Raw genomic sequence first — 26,050 nt, 5'->3', positions numbered from 1 at the left:
CCGTGAGCTCTGTTCTGGGGCTTTATCTGCTATAATCACCCTGCATATTTACGGCTCAGTACAATAAAACCTCTGGCAGCTTGTTTTCTTGAAGGAGCATGCTCAGCCTGACAGAATACGAGTTCACTGATTTGCTCCTCTCTCAGCTTTCTGGAGCATTACAGCACCTAGCCCTTCATTAATTTTTTTTTTTCTCATGAATGTAAATAAAAATTTTACCCAATATTCTTTCCAAGTCTCTGATAACTGGGGGAAGAATAACTTTGAGGAGAATGGGCTTTCGGTAATTGAATTGCCAAAGTGAGCACACAGTGTGTGACCTTCTTAATATAAACACGGTGAGCAACAAGGCTGGTGGTGCTCTGCACGCCGGGGCCGTCCAGATTCAGAGTACCAGAGCCCTTCACGGGTGATGGATGAGTTACTCTGGTGGGGGCAGGATTTTCCTGAGTAGTTCTTACCAACTAATTCTGCTCTCTAGGGATTTTAACAGCAAAACTCCCTTTGATTTCAGTGGTAACTGCTTGTAAAATCCCACCCTGCTGTAAGGCAGAGTGACGTGGGAGAGAGCATGGCAGCCGTTTTCTACATGAAGAGGGAAGGGAAAATAAGGAAAATTTTGTCTCTGATTTTAAGGGAAATAGAAGTAGGCAACATGAATGTAGCAGGGTGTCCACTGATAGGGTAACTCATGTCAATAAGGACATGAGTGTGTGCACTGTAGCAAGTCTCTGAATTATTTTTCTCACATAATTAAATATGCAAGTGCAATTAAAACCTAGATTTATCAAGCCTAGTCCATGTTAAAGTGGGACTTGATTCAACCTTGTGTCTTCAGTAGAGGTTGTGTACCAGGCTATGTAGAAAATACTCATTTAAACACTTGCCGCCATCTCATAGCACAATACATTTGAATAAAGGAAACATTCTGCATTTTCAGATGAAGACAGGAATGCTTTTAGTTCCCCTAAATATCTCTCATTGTCAGGCTGGAGGGCTTTTTCTCACCTGTAGCTGAACCAGCCTCTCTGGGATCTTTTTATATGCATGGCAAGAAATCTGAGCTTAAATATATTCACTTTTGGAGGAGATAAATATCTACCCAGAAGTGAATATCCTTCCTTTAAATATAAATGGAGCCAGGGTGAATGGTTCAGAGGTGGATGTATATATTTTAAATGACTGTATCTGATCGTATAAAACCCAGCCCTGGTGTCCCAGCTGTGTCCCATAAAAGTAGACGTTGTGTCTTTATTTTTCAAAGTTCTTTTAAATAACTAGATCTAATGAGGTTGATGTTTTGCATGAAAAAGGTATAATTTCAGCCTCCTTTTAAAATCAGAGGTCCTTAGAAATTTTTGTACCTATAACTGGCACAACCAGCTTGTTTGTACATCATTTATTCATTTTACATCCTGCCTAGGAAAACACAGTAAAAACAAAATGTGAATGAGAAGTTAGTTTTCTAAGTTTATATTTAATAACTTAATTCCCCAAAACATTTTCTGTACTTAAATATAAGAGAAGTGATTAAATATGGAATCAGGAATCTAACACAAGCTTCCAACTGTTATACAAGCTTAACCTTGTGATTACAGAATAGGTCAGTACAGGCAAAGGAGGAGTTCTGTCACATTTTTGTTACATTACCTTGACCCAGGAGTGTAGGACCAGGAAAAAACTATAATGCCTGCTTGCTATAGCCAGAAAAAAAATGAGAGTGATCTGATCCTCATGTGCGCACCCCACAGCTCATTCGGTGTTTCTTCACCCAGAGCCTGGGGAAAACACAGCTCCCTTCCCTGCTGTCCCCTCCGACAGCTGCTGTGAGATGTGGTTAGGATGATGCCTTCTGTGGGGGGAACGAGTGGGCCGCTCAAAGCACCGCCACTCATTTCACATCAGGCTCAGGACCTCAGCCAGCTGCTGTCCAGGGCACGGATTCGCACCAGCGCCCTACCAGTGCGATTCTCCATGCTCCACTCACAGCTCCCTGGCTCGTGCCTCCTTCCCCAATTTCCTGCAGAACATCTGGCAGCACCTTCTCATCACACTTTGGGAGTGTACTCCCATCCTCACACGCTCTCGCTTTTGTTTAGCCTGAAATATATTTGTGTTTATTAAAAGCTTCCTGCACTATCTCTGTGAGTCTAGATAAAATATATGCTCAATAAATGTAAAATGTCAGTAAATGGTAAAACAGTATTTATAAGTGGGCTACTGACCAATCATTAAAAAGCAAAACACTGAGTTATAGCACTGTGTTGCACCTTTACAAATGATACGCTGTCTGAACAAAGAAATCGATATGTCACAATTTTGAATTACTCGGCACCTTTTAATTTCCAGAGATCATCTTGCTTCAGATCTTGACATGCATTACTGGGTCAGACACTAAATGGGCCCCATAACGACCACTGGTTCCCGTCTCACAGGGCTCAGTACGCTACATGCAAATATCCTGTACAGCAGCTCTTTCAGATATGTGCCACTATGCGTTATTCATCCTTAGCTAGATGCTCACGTGCCACAGAACTGAAAACATGCAATTCAGAGCAGATAATTTGATTCACCGAGGTTGAGAAAGGGAACGAGTTCCAACCCCTCCAATGTGGACTGAATTTGTGGTCTCAATCTCATCCCTGGTGAAAAGATTTTTTTTTTTTTCTCCCCCAAAACTATTGCACCATACACGTTACTGAAGAGTGAGTCAGACAAGAAGGACAAAACTGGTGCAGAGGCTGAAGCAGCATCTCTCCCCGAGGAAGATCCAGGCAGCGTGGTCTGGGGCAGTAGGGAGAGGTGCTGCTGTGTCGCCTTGCTACTGTCTGTGTTGCCCTCCGGTCAGCTGTCAGCAGGGTTCATTCAGTTTTGCATGACCATACCCAACAGTTATCAATAAAATCACATATTGCTTACTTGTTAAATTCTCAGTTTGCTCTTAAGCACAGCCAAGCTGAGCCTGAGTACATCTGGAAAGCCTGAATAAATTTTCTCCAGCTGCAGGTTCCAAGTGATAATTCCTTGCTTTAGAATTGCCTTTTACACATGCTCAGCTATTCGGTCAAATGCATACTGATGCAATATGCAAACACAAAATTAAAGGCGAAGGATTTTAAATGTTGGTATTTAAAATGCACATCTCCCCAGCATATGATAATGGTACTTTAAGCATCAGCATTCCCCTCTGCTGAAAAAGCCTTCATCCTCCCTCCCTCCCTCCCTCCCCTCCCACACACCCTTGCATGCCAGCGGGCTGTCCCCCATGCTGAGCCCCGGCGGGTCCCCACGCGCCCCCTCGCCACCCCGGGGCCTCCAACTTCCCCTGCCCACTCCTGCTCTCCCCTTTGGGTCCTCCTCCCAAACACCGATACATTTTTAGATTCCTTCAGATCTGACAGCGATGCCAAGACTGTTGAATACAGAAGACTCAGAAATGGTGTATGTAAACCATACATTTATAAGCTTAGTCTGTTTAGATGGACTTGTTAACTTTGGGGCATTTCTAACAGCACCTCACACAGTGGGTCTCTCTAGAAGTACTATGGGTGTTATAGCCCTCAAGGTTAAAAGTAAGGTTGATCAATCTGTAAGAAGAAAATTACCATGTGCTGCAGAAAGTCTCACCTGGGAGCTAGGTACTGAATGCCTGTTCTGAAAATAATACTAAATATAAGAGTATTTATTGATCCCTTCTGTTCAGATGGCACTCACTTTTCCTAGGCTACATTTGGTTTTCCCCTCTGCTAGACCTTAATTCTCTGCTGCCAGGTCATTGAAAGCAGAGGATAATAATAAACCAAAATGTGCTTTCTCTGGAAGTACAGTAATTGAGAGGGAGACAAATACATAAGTGGCTATCTGAGGACCATAAGAGAGATTCTGGCTTACCCAGCACATAGATTTTGCGAGAATGGCAGCATATTTGCAGAGCCTAATGAAAGTGAGCCAGGAGTGCAATAAGATCAGCAAGGCCTGTCACCGAGGCATGGGATATCAGCGTATTTACTGAAATGGAGAAGGTAACATTTAAAAGAATTGTTATTCTTAATTAATGCATGAATCACGGAGATTATATTTACATACCGAAGGATCTCACTGTGGGGATGGAGTCCTGTACCTAGCACTATGTGTTTAGAGGACAGGCAGCTGAGCCCAAGTGAAGATCTGCTGGGAGAGGGAAAAAGTCCTAGCTCCCTCCCTTGGCCTCCGCCTGCTGCCTTTCGCAGCCCTTGGCCATGGCACAGGCTGTCCAAGGTTTCTCACTTGCTCCCCATGCCAGAGAGGGGCTGTGCTGCACCCCAGCCCTGCTCCCCCCGCTGCCTTTCCCACCCCAGCGATGCTCATGTGCTGGCTGAGGTGGCTCTCTCAAATGTCGGCATGAATCCCATCATTTGTTGGCCCATTTTGGACTCCTGTCTACCACCGCTATCATTCAGACAAAAAATTACTTCAGAATGGAGAAAAAAAAAAGACATTTGAGACAACCCCAGTTTACAATAAGCCTTCCCAAATGCCTGTATAGCTTGCTGGCTCTTGAAGTAGCCTGGACTTATTTCTGTTTGGAGGTAAAGGTTTTCAATTCCAGTTTATAAATGGCTCAAGACATTAGTAGACAAACAGAAATAAAGAATTGTCTAGAGTGTTTTTTCCCCTCGGCTTCACTAAGGATCCTGAAACAGGAGGGCTACCCTGATGCCAAGAGGTTTTTTTTTGCATGGCTTATTTTCCTACATCATTTCTCTTCCCAGGGTGTGCTGAAGGTTCGGTGACTGTCTTGCTTTTCCCTGTCACCACACGGATATGGCCCTTGCCCTGTGTAAACACTGATGTTGCATTGCAGAGACACATTGAGCTTTCAGAAGACTGGCAGGTGCTTCACTAGAAGCACGAGACTGGCCCCAGTTTAACAGAAATATTCATGTGCTTAAGGCTGCGTCTGAGCTAAAGGACCTTGCTGAGCTGTCTCCCTGGCTCTCGAGCACCCTCACGATTAATTTTCTACACAGCCCCATGGCCTCTGGGACATGAGTTCTCCTCCAGGTGATCTCCTCTTCTCAGTGGGGCATCCCACAGCCACAAGCCCTGTCCGGCTGCCTCTGCTGAGGATCCCCACGTCCCTCTCTCGGGCACGGCCGCTGAGGATCCCCGTGTCCCTCTCTCGGGCACAGCCGCTTCAGGCCAGGGGACTCGGGCACACCCGCACCCGTTTGGCACTTCCCTTGCTTCGCCTGTGCCCCCAGCCTTATCAGCGTTAACTTCAAAACACTGCAAACTGCTTAAGTACCTGATGATGGAACATGGAAAATGAGGGATTCATTGCAGATATGTTTCTATGGAGTATTCAACAGTTTTTACTGCAGAAGAGACCGGGAGAATCAGTCTTACGCAAGAACAGGTTTAGGCTGCTATCTAGGCAGTTATATTTTTAACTCTATTTAATGGGGTTCATGACTTTTTCTCGGTTTAAAGACAGAGGTCCTGTCTTCCTTCCTCCAAACCCCTCAAATCCATGAGTTTATGGTGCTCTGTATCGCTTCTGTTGTTTTCTTTGGTACCAACAAAGTAGCCTATCCCAATACAGAAGCGTATGATGCTTCCTTATTTTTTTATTTACTGTACTCTATGTGAATTTCAACAACGGAAATGTAAGAATGCCAAAAAAATGGGCTCTAGCTTTTTTCAGTACACTGTGATCCCAAGAAGCCAGTTTGGAGCTAGGCCGTCAGGCCACCATCCTGGATCAAACTCAATTGATAATCTTCCCATCCCAAGATTAGGCTCTCATACAGCTATCCCTCTTGTTTCTTCTTCCAATGAATCCCTGCTATTTGCTTACATCATGCATTTATTTATTTTCCCAAATTGTGGCTCTGATTTCCCATAAGCATAAACGATGCTGACTGGCCACTGCAGCCCATCACTTGTATCATTAAGTATGACTCTGAACTCCACTATGGCCCTTCATTTCTATCGCTGAGTATTTTATACACACACTTCAACAAACACATGATCCCAAATCAGATATTTCTACAGATAAGCAGCTGTGCCATACTCACTGATGAAAAGAAATGTTTAGTTTGACATAATTACCTCAACTGTTGACCACAGTGCCTGATAAGAACCCTTCCATTATGTGACATCCCTGAAGGCATATTCCCCTTTCAGCCATGCAGGCATTTTAAGAACCGCTGGGAGCTGTACTGTCCATCTGCATGCTGATCTATGATGAGTAAATGTTGCTCAAACAGTTTTCGTCAGTGCTGATTTACTTGCTTTGTTTGTTTGCTTGGGGTTTTAATATTAGTATTAGAAGTCTTTGCTCCTGATGTATTTGACATTATGCCATTGGTCCATTAGGATTTGGTTGAGTGTTGTGCATTATTTTTAATTTGCATTCACAGTATGCTCTGTAATAACTCACTCTGAATTCTAGCAATGGATGCTGTGAATTTGTATTAACAGTAGCGCCGATTTGTGCAATGTGTAGTAAAATTCTTTGCAAAAGAATACTTACCACTTCATGTCCTTTTGCATAGGAGATCAGAGTTTCCAAATAACAACAGATATTTTTCTTAGCAAATTGTTCCTGGGCTAATTGTAATGGGAAGGATTTCTGCTTGGATGGAAATCATCGACACAAGCTGCTGTTGATGCCAAAAGTTTACATGGTTTCAAAAAGCAATTAGACACAATTATGGAAGAAAAATCCATGAAAAGTGGCTAAACACACAGATAGCTCTGGTTCAGAAAGTCCCCGAGCCTTTGATTGCTGGAAGCTGAGAAAGGATCCTAGGGACGGATCACTGCACAGTTCTTCCCTAGGATTCTGCTACTGGGCACTGCCTGAAGAACAGGCTGTTCTACTCTGACCCAATATGGCTTTTCTTATGGTGTCATGTTAAGAAGCCATGCTGAGAGCATTTAGGAAAAAGAGAGAACAGAAAAAAAAAATCTCTCCCTTCAGTTTAACAACTTGCGAGTTTTCAGGGTTTCTGCATTAAAATCCTTTGTATCTAATTACAGTGGAACTGTAGGTGGAAAGAAATGAAAAAGTTGTGAAACTCAGTGAACCAATTACTTTCTCCCAGTTTGAAACACATGGGGTTTGTTTTTGTGTTTGTTTTTTTTTTTTTCTAAAAGCATTCACATCGATGACTACACTAAAAATACACAAACAGTAGTCCTGCACCAACACCTCACTCTGGGGACTCTCATGCTTTGCCACAATATGGGACCCCAGTTTCACTGAATATCTTCAGTACCTTTCTCCTCTTCCTAATTGTAACAGTCATCTCCCCTCTTATTTGCAATAACTAATATCCCTGTGACAGCCATTGCTTAGATGAGAAGGCAGCATTAGGAAAGCATTTAATGAACATTAATTGCTTCTTAATATGATTTAGCTGCTGGAAATAAGAAGGCTAAGCTAGCTCCATGTGACCAGCAGCCATGCAGGCACCACCACCAGACTCCTTTTGAGATGCAATCCTGTCGACCTGGGGGGCAGCAGCCATTCGCAGATGATACCCAAGGCTACATTTTACTTTTCCAAATTAGCAGCTAAGTAGAGTTGTAGGAACTCAGCAACAAAGTCATCAGGACACCACCTGGCTGATTACTGATCTCTTCCTCCTGTGCAAGCCAGCAATTATCAGTTCCCACTGACTTGTGAAGCTAATGGGAATCAGAAGCTGGGGGATGCTGCCAAAGACACAGCAGCTTCCAGCTGTCAGGAGGAGGACGGGATGGGACACAGTCTCAGTGTACACTGTTTGGTCTTTGTCTTTTCCTGTGTGGCATCTTTGGCACCTGTGCCTTTATCATTTTGACCCTCTACATTATGTTACTCAACACCATCGCTTCCGACATGGCAACATGATGCAAGAGAAACGTGATCTTTGAATCCAGCATTCCTAAATTTGAATCCTGATTTACCATTGATTCACATCTCACCCTTTAGTTAGGTCACTTAACCTCTCTACGAAGCTGCTCTGCCAGGAAATTAAGGCTGGTAACACCTAGAGACATTGTTACAATCAATCAATAAGTGTTTGTAAACTTGTTGGTAAACACAAGTGCCAAGTCTAATTTAAACAGGTCTTGTTTATAATTTTCCCCATTTTCTTTGCAAGAATTTTGATATGACAAAGATTAACCTTCTGATCTGGGAAAAAAGTCTCTACTGATATTATAGACTGGTGTTGGCAGCAGACCTCTAACTTGAAATACAATGTCCTCACTAACATCACAAAGTTTCCCATGGATTAGCTGACAGTGATACTTCAGGACTCATGGGAAAACTGTACTGCAGAGGGAAATAACAGTGAGGGAAGAAGCCAAATAGTTTTTTGGACTGTAATTCTTAGTCTTCTTTCATTCAGAGCTGAAATAGAATACCACTAGACCTTCTAAAATTAATGATTTATTATTTTACATAGAGTATTTAATGGATATTATGAAATAGTTGATAATATCCACTAACATAAGCAGGAGCCTTCGAGTTTTAGAGAGGTAACAGTAGGATTGAAGTTTCTAATATCTGCTAACCAGTGAACATATACGTACCTTGAAAAGCTTAGCTGTTGGCCCCTACATGTTCATATACAATATCAACTGGATTTATAGGATAGGCCTGAAGCTGAAGCAAGTTTTTTGGAAATGGTGATGAAACAGCTTCATGTTCAAGACATTTATGATTCATGACAACCTCAAAACAGCAAACTTCTTCAGGAATTCAGAAGTCTTAACACTGCCTTTGTTTCTCTATTATGATCAAGTACTTCAAAGCCAAGAGGACAACTGAGCTGTGCTCACAGGGGAACTGTGCACCAAGCCAGTCCAATACCTGCTACCCCTTGGCAACACCAGCCCACAACTGCTTCTAGCTCTCTCCCACCAGCACCACCCACAGCGCTGCTCACCAGGGACATAACAAATGCCCTAAAAAATAATCAGATATTTCCTAGCATACCCCATCACAGCAAGTGCTGTTCCTCTGATGGACCATAGGCATGCTCCTTCTTATTGTTGCATCCAACCACTTCCCAGTCACAGTATCAAGTCCCTTGTTACTTCATTTATATAGCTGCAACAGAGCTCTTATTTTGAGGCTTTCCAGCCATTGTTCAAAAACATAATAACAGCAGCTCCGAGGCTTAGGGGAATGCTTGCAGATATAGAAAACAGGAAGGATAGGGCAGAATCTGCAAAACCGAGGTGTCAGTCAGCTGGCTAACGACCGAAAGGCTGCTGTAAGGTATACGGCATCTCTGCTACCCACTCTCTTAATAAAGGGGGCCTAATTAACGGCACCGTGTCACCTTACGAGGTTTCTCATAGCAATGGTTGGCCTTGTGAAAACAACACTAAGTACACAATTAGGCAAAAAGATGCAAACTTACTACAGAAACATTTCTTTACCAAAACCCATGCAAATGCATTTTATAAGAAAAAACACAAGACAGACACATTGAGTGTTATTTATAAATAAGATAAACAGCTATTAAAGCAGCGGCGACCGCGCTGCACCAGCCACGGGGCAGGGCCGGCTGCCCGGGCCTCCCCCGCCCGCTCCTTGCCCGGTAGCCCCCGCACGCTGCTCACGCCGCCGCCCCGCACGGCGCCGCCGCCCGCGCTCCGGCACCGCAGCCCCCGCCGCCCCTCCCAGTGGAAGTTTCGACAGTATTTTAACTCCCCCGCACCTATTTTAACTCCCTCGCACCGCACGGCCGCCGCCCCGCTGCCTTTGCTACCGAGAAACGCCCCGAGCGGCCGCTAGCGAAGGCCGCCCGGGTCCCGCCCTCACGCCGCGCCGGCAGCGAGCGGGGAAAGCCAGGCGGCAGTCCCCTGCCGAGCCGCCCCCCCCCACGGCGGCCGCCACCCCGGCAACCTGCCCGGGGAGCGCCGCGCCGCCCGCCCGAGGGGAAAGTTTGGCGGGGAGCGCGGCCTGCCCCCGCCCGGCCCCTCGGCACGGCCGCGCCAGCCCCTGCTGCGCCGGCGGGCCGGGCCCCGAGCAGCGGCCGCGGCGGGAGGGGGGGCTGATGGCGGCAGCGGCGCAGGGCTGCGGCCGGCGGAACAGGCGAGGGGCGGGGCAGAGAGACCCTGTGGCTGCCATGGCCGCCTCCCCCTCCCCGCAGCCTCCCTTAAATACTATGGGGCGGCCGTAGCTGCGGCGGGCGCCGCTGCCGAGCGCACCATGCGGGCTGTCATCGCCTTGGCCGCGGCGCTGGGCAGCCTGCTGCTCGGCGGCTGCCTCCTGCGCCTGGGCGGCCAGCAGCCCCTCCGGGCCAGGTAGGGCGGCTGGCGGACCTCGCCCGCTGCGGTGGGGCTGCGGGGCGGGAGAGCCTGGAGCCGGCCGGGGAAGAAGGAGCGGGACGAGGCCAGCCCCGCGCCGCCCTCCGCCGGCAGAGGGGCGCGGCGGAGCCCGGCGCGGTGGCCTCCCGGCGCGGGCTGGGCTCGGCTCGGGTGTTCGCGGCGTGTGAGCGGTTCGCGGGGAGGAGACGGGCGCCGCTCACGCCGGGTGATGTTTAGTCACTGGTTTTGACAACTTTGTTTTCCCGTCTTGCTTGCCAGGGGCTGGGCGGAGGACGCAGGAGTAGCTGCTGTCACGCCGAAAGTGGTGCGAGCCCTCAGGTCCCCCCTGCCGTCCCTGCCTCAGACCGAGAACAGGTACGGGCTGCCCGCCTTCAGTTACGGGTAGCGTGGGTCCGTGTGGAAGGGAGAGCAGAAATTTGCCTTCGCTCCAATTCATTCTTCCTTTTGTTTTGGCAGCTTAATCAGAGGGAGCGTTAGACACTTACTAGACTGAGGAAATGAAAATTCACTTTAACTGTAATAAATTATTTGCTCGTAGGCCCTCTTACTGACAGCTGTCACTCTGCCATTGGTTTTGAACCCAATAAAATGTTGCGTATAGCAGTTTTGTTAACACATGATGCAAAAAGTGCTTGCTGAATGGCATGTTCCAGGTATCTTTTATTCTTCTTTCCAGGAAGGTGGAGCTGGAGCTGGGTAGTATTGTTCTCATTTCTGTCATGTGTATTTAGTTAAAAATACAGATTTGTCCTTTAAAATGCATAGGGTGAAGGCCAGACATATGAAGCCTTTTTCATATTGTGTAGCATCTTACTTCATGGGACCTCTTTTGTTTGATCCCCTGTCTTGATCTTTTGGATCAGCGTAGATCTTTGCTTTACAGCCTGTTATTTCATACTGTGAAGTTTAATATGAAAATAGTTGACACAATTAGCTGTAAACAAGTCGTGTCTTACATGCAGGCTTCAATATTAACGACTGTGTTTTTGTGCTCTTGAGTCTTCACACACTGTAGGAAAACTAATAGTGCAGAAGAGGGTGGTGTAATCCACACATGAGGTATTACTATGTAAGAAGTAGTTTGCAAATATTTTTGCTATTCTCTTTTACTTTATATGGCCTCATTAACATTGCAGTTCCAATGATTATTATATGTTAATATATATTATGGTCAAAAACACATGATGAAAATTAGAAAGAACTTGGGAATCGGGTCTTTAATGGGAACTGTGATGTCCTGATTATATTGAAGTCAATGGTGACAATGCAGTTAACCTTACTGAGGCCGCCATTTCACCCAGTCTAGCCGAATTTGAGGTGGAAACAACATATGCTTTCCCTGAGTGAATGCAGGTGACGTTAGTTGTAATAACTGTTGCAGTGTCCCCTAACAGTAGGTTTCTTACCTGTTTCTGATGAGAGACCTATGCGTTTCCGATGAAAGACCCTTCTGCTCCCTGCCTCAAAATGTAGAACTTTCACAAGCCGTAAGTTTATAACATCTTTCAGAATTAGAGGGAAACAAAAGGAACAGGAACATTTGCAGAATTCTAACTGCTGTTATGTGCTTCTAGCCTGCTTCTCTTTCCTGTGCTAATTTTTTCCCTTTCTGCTTTTTTTTCCTTCTTTTCCACTCCTTACAATTTATTGGTTTTGCAGTATGTACTCTGTTCTGCTTTGTTTTTTGTAGCTGTCACTCTGTTCTCCTCTCCACTCTGTTTTGTGTTATGTCTGTGGTTTCCCCCACTGCCCTGTCTTCTCATACTCTTCCTTTTCCCTGCTAGTTTCTGAGCTGCAGTCTCCTACCACTCAGCTCTGTGTGCTAAACCATGGAGTCAAATTGACTAGAAATGCTGGCAGAGAGCACTTCAGAGAACAGAGTCTAGCTGCTTCCCATCTGCTGTTAGTACACTCGCAACTGGAGCAAAGAAAGTGGAAGCAACACATACTGAAAAGGGCTGAAAATCCATGGCATGTATGGGTCAGTTTTTAATCCCTGTAATAAGACAAGTGAGCATGAGATTTTAAATACATGTTTTTCCTTAATCTACTTGGAGGATTTTGGAATACATTTGGAGCTAGTTTTGATCAACCTGAAATTGTATTTCTTAGTGACTAAGTGACTGCAAAAGTGTGACAAGTAAATTATTCATCAAAAAAAGTTTCATTTCACTCTAGCTCCTATAACCGTAGTGTCTTTGGAGGGATGGCTTGCTGGCTGAATCCAAGAGAGGATGTTCTTTTTCACCTGAGTGACTATGCTCAGTAAGCTGGCCTGACAGGAGTTTGTGGTGTGTGTTTGGCATATGAGGAAGGAAAGAGAGCTGCTGGACTGACCAGGAGCTGTTACTTAATCCAGAGAGCAGCTGGACTGGGCAGGGAGCCATGCTAGAGGGGTTTGATCCAGGCAGCAGCTGGACTGGGCCTGGCTGAGGGCCATGCTGGAGAGATTTGATCCAGAGAGCATCTGGACTCATTCAGGAGATTCAGACCAGTCCCTCAGTGATGGAGGTGGATGGTCTGGTCAATAGGAATTAGATTTCAGTTTGCAGTGGGGTTTTGCTGTGGTATCCATGAGTACAGCAAAAGGACAGAAGAGTCCCTCGTTGATACAGGTTGTACAGGGGTTAGTGAATTCATGAATCAGATGAGGCTACGTTAGTATGTTGATGCATAAAACTAGGAACAATCTATTGGTGCAGACTTCCCGAAATACGTTTCTCCTAAAGTACCCTGATGGTTTGAATAGCATTGCTGTGTTGTTGACAGCAATGTCCTTTCCTGTGTAAGAGTAAGAGGATGTGCATGGATGTTAGGTTAGACTCTGATCTCTTCATCAGTTTGATGCATTTCTCTGTAAAGCTAAGATTTTCTCACCAACTTTGGTGGGAAGATCCAGGAAAGGAAAAAGAAAAAAAACTGGGCACTATCCTTCTTGAACTCTTAAGTATAAGTAATCTAGATAATCTTCAGAATCGCAAGCTAATCTTTCTTCTTATCATGATTTCCTTTGCTGTTGGAGGCATATTTGTAACCAGACATCTCCTGAAGAATCTCTAAGGCCCTTTTATTCTGTTGCCTTGCAATATTGAAAGTTAATCTCTTCTTTTACTTTGAGTAATTCTTTTAAAAGGATGAAACTGAAGGATGAATGGATGAAAAGCAGGGGATTGGTTCAGACTGTCATAGATATTTAGGCAGCTGTTACGCACAGCAATGTTTAATTAGATGGTGACCAGGCACGTAAGTTCACAAGATCTGTGTCTTAGTAAATAACCTTGAAGATGTGGTTTGTCTGTTACAAGACATTTCTTACCACTTTTTCTTGTTAAGTGTTGGATCATAGAATCATTTATGTTGGAAAAGACCTTTAAGATCATTGAGTCCAACCGTTAACCTAGCACTGCCAAGTCCACCACTAAATCATGTCCCTAAGCACCACATCTACACGTCTTTTAAATACCCCCAGGGATGGTGACTCAACCACTTCCCTGGGCAGCCTCTTCCAATGCCTGACAACCCTTTCTGTGGAGAAATTTATCCTAATATCCAATCTAAACCTCCCCTGCTGCAGCTTGAGGCCACTTCCTCTTGTCCTATGGCTTGTTACTTGGGAGAAGAGGCCAACACCCACCTCTCTACAACCTCCTTTCAGGTGGTTGTAGAAAGCAATAAGGTGTCCCCTCAGCCTCCTTTTCTCCAGGCTAAACAACCCCAGTTCCCTCAGCCTCTCCTCATCAGACTTGTGCTCCAGACCCTTCACCAGCTTCGGTGCCCTTCTCTGGACACGCTCGTGCACCTCAATGTCTTTCTTGTAGTGAGGGGCCCAAAACTGAACACAGTATTTGAGGTGCAGCCTCACCAGTGCTGAGTACAGGGGCACGATCACTTCCCGAGTCCTGCTGGCCACACTATTTCTGATACAAGCCAGGATGCCATTGGCCTTCTTGGCCACCTGGCCACACTGCCAGCTCATATTCAGCCGGTGGTTGACCAATGCCCCCAGGTCCTTCTCTGCCAGGCAGCTTTCCAGCCACTCTTCCCCAAGCCTGTAGCGTTGCATGGGGTTGTTGTGACCCAAGTGCAGGACCTTGCACTTAGCCTTGTTGAACCTCATACAACTGGCCTCGGCCCATCGATCCAGCCTGTCCAGGTCCCTCTGTGGAGCCTTCCTGCCCTCAAGCAGATCAACACTCCCGCACAACTTGGTGTCGTGTGCAAACTTACTGAGGGTGCACTCGATCCCCTCATCCAGATCATTGATAAAGATATTAAACAGAACTGGCCCCAACACAGAGCCCTGGGGAACACTGCTTGTGACCGGCCGCCAACTGGATTTAACTCCATTCACCACCACTCTTTGGGCCCGGCCATCCAGCCAGTTCTTTACCCAGTGAGGAGTACGCCTGTCCAAGGCATGAGCAGCCAGTTTCTCCAGGATAATGCTGTGGGAAACGGTGTCAAGGGCTTTACTAAAGTCTAGGTGGACAATGTCCACAGCCTTTCCCTCATCCACTCGAACAATGGGACTGCCTCAACAGTGTGACTTACAGTTTTTCTTGGGTTTATTTCACAGCCTACTGTGCCTATTAGTAGGGTTTCTTACAAAAAAAAAAGGCCTTTGTTAGTAAGATTTCTCTAGTAATCCCCAGATTTATTAATGGAAACAGTATCATTTACACTGCAATACTATGGTTCTCTGGCAAATCCTCATGTCTGTGCCTCATACCATCATCTCAGTTTTTAAGCTGTAACTGCAAGTACAGCTTAAACTTGCTTAAGCCGACAGTACAACCAAAAGAAGTAGTCTTGCACTTGCCCCACCTTTAGACACTTGGTCCTCCTTCCCTCCCCACCTGTGTTTGTGCCAGCATATTTGTTTGTGTAGTCACAGCATGAATTGCAAAATAGAGGGCTCAGTGCTTACCAGGGGAAGGTGACAATAATAAGAGGAGCTAGGTAGTCTTTGTTATGAGGCCCAGGGTGTGCTATGTTAAGCTTGGGCAGAAATTCTAGCTCCTTTTGTACTGCCCAGGAATATATAACAGATAAATAATACCAGCTCGTACAAGGGAAGTGAAAATAGTTTTCTTAAGCACTATTTATATATACTTTACATACAAATAATAACAAGGCAGCAGTACCCTGAAGAACTGACCACCACTACTGTGTTAGTCTGTGTTGCCATTTTTAAGGCATTCACTTACTATTTCCCTAACTTATTCTCTGGCTTTGCAGGTCCAAGGCAAGCACAGTGTAGAGACTGTTGGGGTACTTGAACAGTGGGAGGAAGTGATTGAGGAGCTAGGAGTAAACATGTTAGTATTAATACAGTGTTCCATAGTGGTGTTTTCTCCAATTCCTCTCTCAGGAGCAGATCTTTATACAGGCCTAGGGAATAAACAACTATACTTAATTAACTATGCTACAGAGACCTGTACATTCTCTCTCCTGTCAAAATATTGCATTCTGGCAGGGAGAAGGGGAAGAAGAGGCAGGCTATTACCACGATTATGAACAGTAGCTTAGTATATTGCACAAATAATTTGCTACAGTTTAGATTAGTCAGCACTGGTGGCCACTTCACTAATTTTACTGCTCTCTTAGTATTTTTTTCCTTCATTTCCAAGAGATGCACGCAGACGTATTTTAGGAGCAGATTTCTAACACATGCCTCGTATTAGTTCTGTCGAAATGAATAGGTGTTCAGCTGAAAGCTGCTGCCAGGACACATTTATGTTCTGACAGTGTTGAAAGGTTTCCCAGCCTCTTTCTGTTTACTTGGTCCAAGTGAAACTGCTCTGTCATTCTGTCTATCATGTACTATTGTAACATCATTTTAGTGCAAGTACTTTATTCTTTTCACTCTACCCACCGTGAGACTCTGAATGTTGCTTGTCATGTTATGTGTCATGTGGTTTATGGATTTTATAAATAAAAAGTATCTGATGTTATGTATATACCAGAAGGTCTTCCAAATAATTTCAAAATACAGCTTGTCTTAAAGACCTGATTTAGCATTCCTTAGATAAGCAAAACCTCCATGGGAACTTGAACAAAGATAGTAGGATCAGTCTCTTTCACAGTTGCTGTGATTAATGTTACAAGACAAATTCTTACTCCTGTGGTTTGATAAAGCCATTTTTATAGTCCATTCCACCAAGCATTTAAATTCTGTATTGCCTTACTAATCAAGGTGTTGTAAACCTTAAAAACATCACTATATTCTTCTCATCTGATTAATTTGAAATAGTGTCAAAGATAGCACTTAAGAGCACCCTTCCTAGAGAAGTATGGATTATGGGTTTTTAATAGTATTCAACTAATAGACTATGAGATTCAAATATAATTCCCTCTTCAAGGGAGAGATTAAGACAGAAGATATTCACAATCTGGATAGTGTTATTCAGTGCCAGTTTGATAGAAGGATATAAATGAGCAGTTTTGCATGCAGAAGTTTTCCTTTTTAGCTGGAGCTGTTCAGCTGGAACAGGGTTGAGAGGTCCTGTGCTGCTTCAGGCAGAGAAGAGCAGGAAGCCGTAGAAAAAGTGCAACAACTAGTTCTGCTGGGCACGGAGTGAATAAAGCCAATGAGTGGGATTTTTCCTTATGTTCAGTGTGGACTTAACTCCTGTTGAAATTAGGGGTGAAATTCTTGTTGCTTTCAGTGCTGCCAGGCAGTCCAGTTCTGAGCTCTTTTGAAAATCTCGCTCCACATTCCTTCAGTTGTTTCCAGCTGATTTTATGGGAATTCTGGAGGATTGGCTTTTCAGTCCTGGGCATATCTTTATGTTATGGTATAATTCACAGCACTATATTTCCTTTTTCCATCTGGTCGTGTCGTGTCCGTCCCCCCCTTTTTCATGCATTGTATGTCCATCCATTTTCCTACTCTGATAACTGTTTGGGGTTGAGTTTGGTTTTGTTTTTAAAGGGCTTCCGTTTTCTTTCTCAGCCACTCTGTGATTCTGTGACTTGAAATGGCATCTTGCCCAAGTAAGACCTTCAAAATCAGCTTGTCAGAAATCTTGTTGATAAGTGGTCTCCATGCTTTAACAGGTAAAGGCAATGGAGTTTTGGTCCTTGTTAGTAAAAGGAATGATGGTTCACAAGCAGAGCGCATTGTGTACAAAGCAGGAAGACCCTTTCTCTTTGTGTATGAGTGCCTCTGTACAGAGATGGCTTGGTTGTTCTGTGTTTCTAAGAACAGCACGGGTTCTGTTCACTGCTGCAGCTCACATCCAGGAGTGAATGACACAGCATCTGCCTTCTGTATTTCTAGTTCTGGTTTGGACAAATAGGTTGCAGTGTCCAAGTGCTCCATAAGTAGTGAATTGGTGGAAGGAACCCAAAAGGATTGGGGGGGGGGGGGGGGGGAAGATTGTGAGGAGCAAGGAAAATAAAAATGCTGGAGGAAAAAACTTTGTGATAGATGACAATACACACAGCAGAAGGTTGATGATGGAAGAGGGTGATTGTATGAGATGGAACCTAGATACAGGGTCAACTGAGGTGAATGGAATAAGACCTTGGTATCTCAGTAATTTACTAATTTACAGCTTAATCGTCTACTGGGACTGCCAGAGCAAGAGGACCACACAGGAGTTTGGTGAAAATAAGACAACAGGAATTAAAGATCACTGTCTGGCACTTGCCTTGGTTCCTTTTACAAATATGTATTCTCACTGTGTAAATAAAGAATAAACAAGGGAGGAAGTATTAAGCTCAAGTCGATAGGTTAAGGTCCAAGTAAAAAGATCCACTTCACCTGTGGTGTTTCCTGTATATGTTATACTGGCTCTGAATATTGTGTTTGATCAACAACTTTAGGAAATCACATCTGCTAAATATTTCAATGGTAAATATTTTAAATATCTTCAAAACATAATGTTCAAGAGGCTTCCCATTTCAATTCTTTTTTTAAAATTACATTTTCTGATTACAGTGTAAAGCAGAAAATATAATTCAGACTATGAAATAGGGTTACTTCAAAGACTCAAATATTTTATAGTCACTAGCAGAAAACTCCCCATTTATACAAGAGCTTCACAATAGAAGTCAATAAGATTTCTTTGGTAATGTTTTCAGCTAAATCACCTCTTATTAATCTTATTGTCATAGCAAAGTAAATGTGACAGCATTGTCAGAATATGTTCTCTTTCAAAGTTTGTTGCTTTTTCTCTCTCCCCCCCCCAACAGAACAACTGTTAATAAAAATGGAATTTACCAGTTTGAACAGGCTTCAAAATGTAAGGCAATTCAGGACAACATTTTGTCATCATCTATCAAGAAGAAAAGGTAGGTGTTTGCTGTGCTTTTTGCTTTGTTTGTTTTAAATAGAAGGGTAAAAGATTGTCCCTTTTACATAATTCTTCATGATATTAATGTGAAGCTATACAACAGGAAACTGAAATTGTTCAACCAATGTTTGCCTGCATTTTTTCTTTCACATTAGATTTTATTTCACATATTAGATTTATTCGAGGTTGGATTTTTTTTTTTTTAATTTTCACAATATAAGTCAACAAGATTTCTCCTTGCCAGTTAGCAACTTTTTATTCTAAGATATTCACCAAAAGGTAGAGCAGAATCTGTGAGGTATAGTTTCATTCTTGAGTGTCTTTTTCCTGATTGATGAACGCTCCTGCTATGAGCAACCTCAGTTAATGGATTCTTTTCCGCATATTCACTAGAGTAAATATAGAAATGTACTAGTATAAAAACTTGCTAATTAATTGCACTCATTATAATAACTAGTCCACATGAAACTACTTATTCAATTTTAGATACATTGAAAAAACACCCCAAATTAATTTTGGGTTTCAACTTGCTGTTCTGCCTTTTTCTGACATGGAAAAAATATTTGATATCAGCCCTGCTCAAATTCCTTGCCACTTGCTAAAGTGAAAATGAGAGAAGCACCCCGTTGCTTTTGACATGTAACATTTTGCCTGTATGGGTGCACCAATAAATAAAACATTGTAAATAAGAAAGGCTTCCCATTAGGACCAAGTTCCAGCTTAAAATTAATTATGTGCCATGGTGTCTTTAAAATTGGAAGCTCCCCCCCATTTGTAAAGAGAAGAGAAATGGAATGAGAAACAAAAGCTCTGCTAAAAATAATTATGTGCCTTTCCCCATTCAAAGGACTGGAGAAGTCAAATTTTTCCTTAATACAGAAACAACATTAAATCATGATTTTAAAACTTCTCCTGTCTTTTCTGTCCCCTCCTCACTTTCTCATTGCGTTTCGAGATCTTTCACCTATTTTTAAGTCACCATATTCCCAGTATTCTGTCTTTACTCTTTTAATTCTTTCCTTTTTTTTTCTCCTCTATAACCTCTTCTCCCATCAATATTCCACCTCATCAGCAATCCTATCATTGAAGTTTTTACTCTTTTGAAAGGTGGTAGACCACTATTTTACTGAAGTGCTACTAGTGAGAGCTGAAACAGAGATTGGCAAACAGAGGTCAAAGAGTTGACTGAAGAACTGAGTGATTAACACCAAGAGAAGGACAACCAGTCACTGTATTCCTTCCAAAATCCGGTTATAGCAATATAAATGCTGTTATTTATCCCGTGTGTTACAAAGTTGTACAGGCTGCAGGAATGCAGACATGCTCTTCATACCTAGAACATTTTGGAGCTGAGATTGTAGGAGAAACTTTAGGAATTGTGAGACCTTTATTCTGTGGCTAAAGAGAAAGGAGCTGCACCATTTAACGAGGCAGAAGATGAATTGGGCAGGTAGGAAGAGAAACTGATGCTTGGAACAAAGAAGCAAGGGATTGCTTTGTGCCACGAATATGGTAACTCATTGCCCTTTGAGAGGAGCTGCAGGGATCTTTGTTGCTTTTTCAAGGTGTGACCCACAGGCAAGGTATATAAATGCCTTATATTGCAGGTCTAGACTTTCAGGGACGTTCTGGACACTCTTGCCTCTTAAGTTGGCAGAAAGGGAAAAAAATTACTAGTGTAAAGCTTGTCAAATTATTTGATAGTAAAAAAGGCTATGTAAGTGGGAAGTTATTATTATAGCAGGTATGTGCTGGTGGTGATAAAGAGCCTGAAATGCTGAGTTTTGCTGGAAGTTTTCCATTTTTATTCTAGAGTAAGCCCTGTGCACGCTCTCCCGAGGGCTTTAAAAACTGATAGTTGTTTTGGTAGTATTAAAGTGTCCAAAGGCAAAAGGGATCCTCCTTTTCTCTTGCATTTCCTGCTGTTGTTTTTCTTTTTATGTGTTTGTTTCTTGGACATAAGCTGCCAAGTAGGAATATCTCCTTTTTTCACTCCTGCTGCTCAATTTTCTTTCTAATTCAAATAGCTTTTTTTCAAGTAGGTGTTAGTTTTAGCAAGTAACCAGTGGGGCTGCATCTGTCTCTCTGTTCTGATGTTTTACCTATTGTTTCCCTACTATCTCAACACTTCTGTCCTTGCTGTTGTCCTTTAGATATCTGCCAAAAATTAGAAGATACTTATACTTTGTCAGTGCCTCAACTGTGCATAATAATTCCACCTTAGCCACTGCAGTTAACGTAGAAGGTCACTGTGTACCTGACAACTGCTATAGGCAAAAAAACCCTTCCAGGTGTTATTTGTCAGCAAGGCTCATACAGTATAAGTGAATTTCCTACAACAGCAAGTTATTATAATGGTTGTGGTGCAGGTGGCAGACAAAAACAGGCCAAAATGTGTTTCATTCGCTATTCTCAGCACTGTAATTATTGTTTTGTCCGTGTATTTGTATAGTTCAATTTACCTGAGCTTTTTTATCTTAATAATAAAACCCTTTTAACATCAGTGAATATGTGTGGTAAGCTCCTGGGTGCCAGTGGAAATATATGTATTGTCCCAGCTCTTTAAAATGGAACAGTGGAGAAGAGGACTGTCTGGGTTACAGCAGAGCCATGAAATGATGTTCTGATGGCCTTCTGGACTGATTCCATTGGAGGAGTGAGTCCCCAAGGCTCCTTTAAAGCAGGAAATGCTAAAATAGGCTTTCTGAGAGGAAAACAAAGCTTTCTGGGCTGTAAACCCAGCTGCAGCAAATCCCAGAGCTTCACTTTGAGTCTTTAGAGAAATTAATCTATGGGAATATTGTCTGTATTCAAGTAGAGTTAATTTCATGGAAGCCTTATATTGGTGTGAGCAGATGTGGTGGCCGCCTTGCAGAGCTGCCGCAGTCGGGAGCTCCTGTCCCCCAGGACTTGCTGCTGGGTTGTCTCTGCCACTTGTGGTGCTGTGCCAGCGCTGGCAAAGATGAGTTCTGACAGTCCGTAGTGTCTTTGTAAGTGTCAAGAGGAGCACAACTGGATGCACAGGTGGAGCAGAGGTGGTGGTATACCTTGTAAGGACCTGTAAGTGGTGATTTTCTGGGTAAGCTGGTGAGCTTAGACACCTCTGAGCAAGAGTGATTCCACCCAGCAGAGCAGTGGAAAGGCAGCAAAGTTCTTGCATTGTAATTGGTGTTTTTACCCTAAGTGCAGCTTCTGTTACATGTATAAGAAGGTCCTTACAGTTTCTGACAGCGAGTGCCTGTGTTTCTCATGAGGCCTCAGCACTAGCATTATGGATGATGCTTTGATTTTTCTCCTTACCAAATGTTTCCCTGTGACTTGCTAATAACTTGTCAGTCCATGAGATTTCTTTCTGAGCTGATGGTAATTTTTCTTTTCATTTCTGACTCTGATCTTCATCTTATCAATGTCTTTAGGCTAGAATTTGTTTTTTCTAGATTTTTTTTCTCCTAGGTAATGATAGCCTAAATAACTCTTCATGCCCTGTTATCCTATTAATTTTTAGAATTTTTCCATAAGTCCCAGCATCTGAGAGTTATTTATTATTTAGCCTTAAGGAATAAAACTACATGAGTGATTCAACATCAGCATAGGCTATTTCGGTCCTGTGCTTCTATGCCATCCTTCCCGCGCATGCACTCCCTGTTTTGCCCTGTGCTGGTACTGACACTTGTCTGACCCCACAGTGAGCCAATTTAGGTAGCAGCTTCAGCAAGAAAGTAGTTCCATTTTCTCTGGCTGCAGTTCCAAGGCTGCTAATACAACATACCAGCAGGCAGCTGCCAAAATAGGAAGGCCTTGTTCCCAGTTTCTCCACTCCCATCACCCCTTGCTTATACTGGCTGTGGTGTTCGATGGAATCTTTACTGATCTGCTTTAACACACTAAAGAAGAAGAAAATGTATATGCATATTTTTTTCTTTCTGGGTTATTTTTTTGCCATGGTAGTGAATTAAAGTGGCCTATGAAGGCATTTGACAGGTGCAAAAGCTGGCAAAAACAAAACAGAGGTGGAGTCAAGTAAGTACCAGCAGTGGCACAAGGGAGAGAACAGATTTGGAGTTGAACTGGAAGGAGGAAGAATGTACTGCACCAGGTCAGATCAGCTACAGCTGCAATGTAACTAGTTTTGCTCTTCTCCCACTTCTGCCCATTCATTCCTGCTCTTTTGAGTTGTGCAAGGGCTCAGTAAAATCAGTTTAGTCACAATCATCTGGTTTCTTTAAGAGTTTGCCAAGTCTGGAGAATGAAAGTCGTACATGTTGTCACACGCGCAAACTTGAGCCAAAGACCAATTCTAATGCAGAATTCCTCTAAAAAGTTTCATTTCTTTTTCCATGTGGAAATGGGACATGATTTTACTTGGGGGTAGATAAACAAGTTAACTTTAGCAGTTGCAGTACTTTTATGAAGCAAACAAAACCAGGGATCTGTTTTTTTCAAATGTTTACCATAAAGCTGCGGTACCAAAAGCATGTTGTACACAGAGAGAAGAAAGCTTTCGGGTTATTGACCTCTGCTGTTGCAAGCCACCACAGCCTTTTTAATGTTCCTTTTTATCAATTCTCATGCTCCATTTAAAAAAAAGTGAGGTTTCTTGCCATCCCAACTCTTGTAAAACTGTTCAAAATACACACTTCTAAGTTCCAGCTTAAATAAACTCATGATCATTTGGTTTTGGGCCAATGCGAAGCCATTTTTACTAAAATAATACAAAGTAGATCTTTTCTGGAGACATGAGTCCCATAGAATTTGTGGTCATGGCATTCATGTCATCTCCTCTTCCCATTTCCCCAATCCTCCTTATAAGTCAGAGTTATTGTTTTTAAAAAATCTATATTAGGATCCAAGCACAAATGGGAGAAGTATTAACACTGAACCTATAAAGGAGGAAATGTCACCATTCTTTTGACTTACATGTTCCGAAGTATTTCACATATGAACAAATTTAAATCTCTTGAAAGGGTTTAAAAGGAGCAGAAAGCTCTTTGGTTACATGTACCAACATAACCAAAGCGCTGGTTGATGTAAAACAACAGATTGTTTTATTTAAGAGATAATTTGAAGGAAAACTTACATCTGTAAATATTGGTCTGTGGTCTTAGATGATTGAATTGAGCTTTGGGGACTCTATAAGGTAAATGAAAGAAAAGGCATAAGAAGTGTAATGTTTCATCTTGGCTTGCAAAAGCCATATTTCAAAACATTTTTAAAGTTTAAAACACGAACTACAAGAAGGAGATTTTTTGTATTATTTTGGACTTTTGCACTTGAGGTGATTTCTAATAACTTCAAGATATTTATGGTCAAATATTTAAGTCTTAAACCAGTGTACTTTTGAAAGTTTCTGAAAAGAAAAGTTCATTAGGACATCACTATTAAGAAGCAATGTTTAATAGGTCATGCTAATTAAATGAGGATAGTACTGTTACAAATTACAAAAATAAAATAGGTCACAGAGTTCTAAAAGCAATCTATTATAGATGCACCATGCACATTATTATTAATACATGCATCATTTGAATGGTTTAGAGACTGTTTCTAAATATACATACATATATATTCTAGTGTTTGATGATGTTGCCTTTTTTAGATATTCAGAAGATTATTATCTTCACATAGTCACAAAACTGCAGAACTGCACCTGGATAAGGAGACCAGAAGAATCTACAAAATTCAGGTAATTTTCATTGTCTCATTTAGAAAAACTGTTTACCCTAGATTCATCTAACAAGCCATAAATTTAAATCTTCCCTTTTGAAAAGCTAATTTTGTATTGCTTTTAGGCTGCATTCATAGCTATACATTTCTATTAATCTTTTGAAGCTGGGGCTCTTCTTGTTTATTTGAATTGAACTGTGCAAACTGAGTAGGATAAAAGAACTACACAAATGAAGTAATTTTACCTGTCTCCACTATAATGAATAGTTAACTAACTTAAGTAGAATAGATTAAAATATTCCTGACACAAGTATTAACACAGTATTAAAAAAAAAATCAGTAATGTGATTTTGTCCATCTGAACTGGCACTCTGGTGAAAGACTGTGTAATGAAGCAGTGTATTTCTTACCCCAAGACTATTGCTTCTATTACAGAAGTGCCCAAGGCGCTCATTAAGTTTGATGCTGCATGTTATGGCCCCTGAGCATGTAAGCACGTGATTACATCTGTCCTTGTTTGGGATGGCACATAAGTACATGCTCAGCAGGGACAGTGATCCCTGAAAAGCTTCCACTCTCATTTGGAAATGCATCATGCTGGGTTTAGAGAACAGCTTCGCTGTGCCAACCCTATTTTCTCCAGGGGGAAATGCTCTCTTGAATTACATTATTACATGGATCAGAATTAAAGATTCTGTTATGATCATTAAAAATAAATAAACTGAGCTACCTTCCAACTCTTTGGAGTTAACTAGCATTGAAAACTTAATATCCACATGCTCAGTGTGATACCCTTGGAAGAAGTAGGTTTTTTTGGGGGTAAAGCTTTTTGTGCAACATAAATTGCTGTTTGCTGTGTATCATAACTGACTAATGGTGTTTCCCAAAGCTCAGGTGGAGAATACACAGAGTTAAGGTTTAAGAAACTTCAAATTAACTCAGGCAGGCTTTAGCTGTGCACAGAGATATAAGAGCATGATAAGGAGCTGTAGAAGCAGCCCATTCTGTTTCAGAACAGGCAGGTGTCTTGTACAGAGTTGACAAGAGGTGAAGTTGCTCTCATCTGCTTTTCACCCTCCTACATTTAGGGTTTTTGTTTTCCAATCTCTTTTTAACTTATCTTCCTTCTGAACAGACGAGCCACCACTTACCAGAAATTTGCCACTGCTGCTGTGCTAGGTGTACGAGTCAGTGGCAGAGTAACCACTCCTTGTTCCAGCTTGACTTCTTCATTTATTGCTTCTGCATTCTCCCTTCCATCGGGCCATCTTCTTCTCCATCTTCTAGGCCTATGGGAATCAAACATGACACCGTCTATCTAAACCGTCATGTGAGATTGTTGGACTTTAAGTACAAGATGCTTACTGTTCCTCTTGCTGTCTTTGCCTTCCAGCAAGGAGTGTGGGTCATAAGTAGTCAAGGTGGGTTATACAACCAATGATCAGACTGGAAATATTCAAGAGTGAAAACTGTGGGGTCCACTAGGCATCTTAGAAAATGTGGACTGTATGTACATTGAGGTGAGCTTGCTAGCTTTAACTTAGCTCAAATACCAAGCGAAAAAAATCTTTTGAAACCCATGGTTCAGCACAGGCTGGAAAAACTCTTGTTACTTAATTTACATTCAAGGGCTGTGCTGTTATGGGTTCACTGCTTTTTAACATCCAAACTAGCTAGAGTATTAGCTAGTTCATATGTATACAACCCATACTGCAATTCTGATGACAGTACCATATATTCTTCTGTCCCTATGAAATTTGATCTGCTTTGAT

The 26,050-nt window shown here is 42.7% G+C and overlaps 1 protein-coding gene across 1 annotated transcript in view; it reads left to right on the top strand.

Annotated features, from left to right (window-relative positions):
• The first annotated feature begins 10,058 nt into the window (after positions 1-10,058).
• ST8SIA6 (ST8 alpha-N-acetyl-neuraminide alpha-2,8-sialyltransferase 6) overlaps positions 10,059-26,050 on the top strand; it is a 45,742-nt gene continuing 29,750 nt past the window's right edge. The window contains exons 1-4 of the mRNA XM_072854399.1: positions 10,059-10,293; positions 10,576-10,671; positions 18,517-18,615; positions 24,211-24,297. Of these exons, the coding sequence (XP_072710500.1) occupies positions 10,199-10,293; positions 10,576-10,671; positions 18,517-18,615; positions 24,211-24,297 (377 nt within the window). The 5' untranslated portion in view covers positions 10,059-10,198. The remainder of the gene's footprint in view (positions 10,294-10,575; positions 10,672-18,516; positions 18,616-24,210; positions 24,298-26,050) is intronic.

The sequence above is a fragment of the Ciconia boyciana genome, chromosome 2 (genome assembly GCF_034638445.1).
Source record: "Ciconia boyciana chromosome 2, ASM3463844v1, whole genome shotgun sequence".
Lineage (NCBI taxonomy): Eukaryota > Metazoa > Chordata > Aves > Ciconiiformes > Ciconiidae > Ciconia > Ciconia boyciana.
The sequence above is the reverse complement of the archived record's forward strand: the minus strand, read 5'-3'. Positions and strand labels throughout refer to the sequence as shown.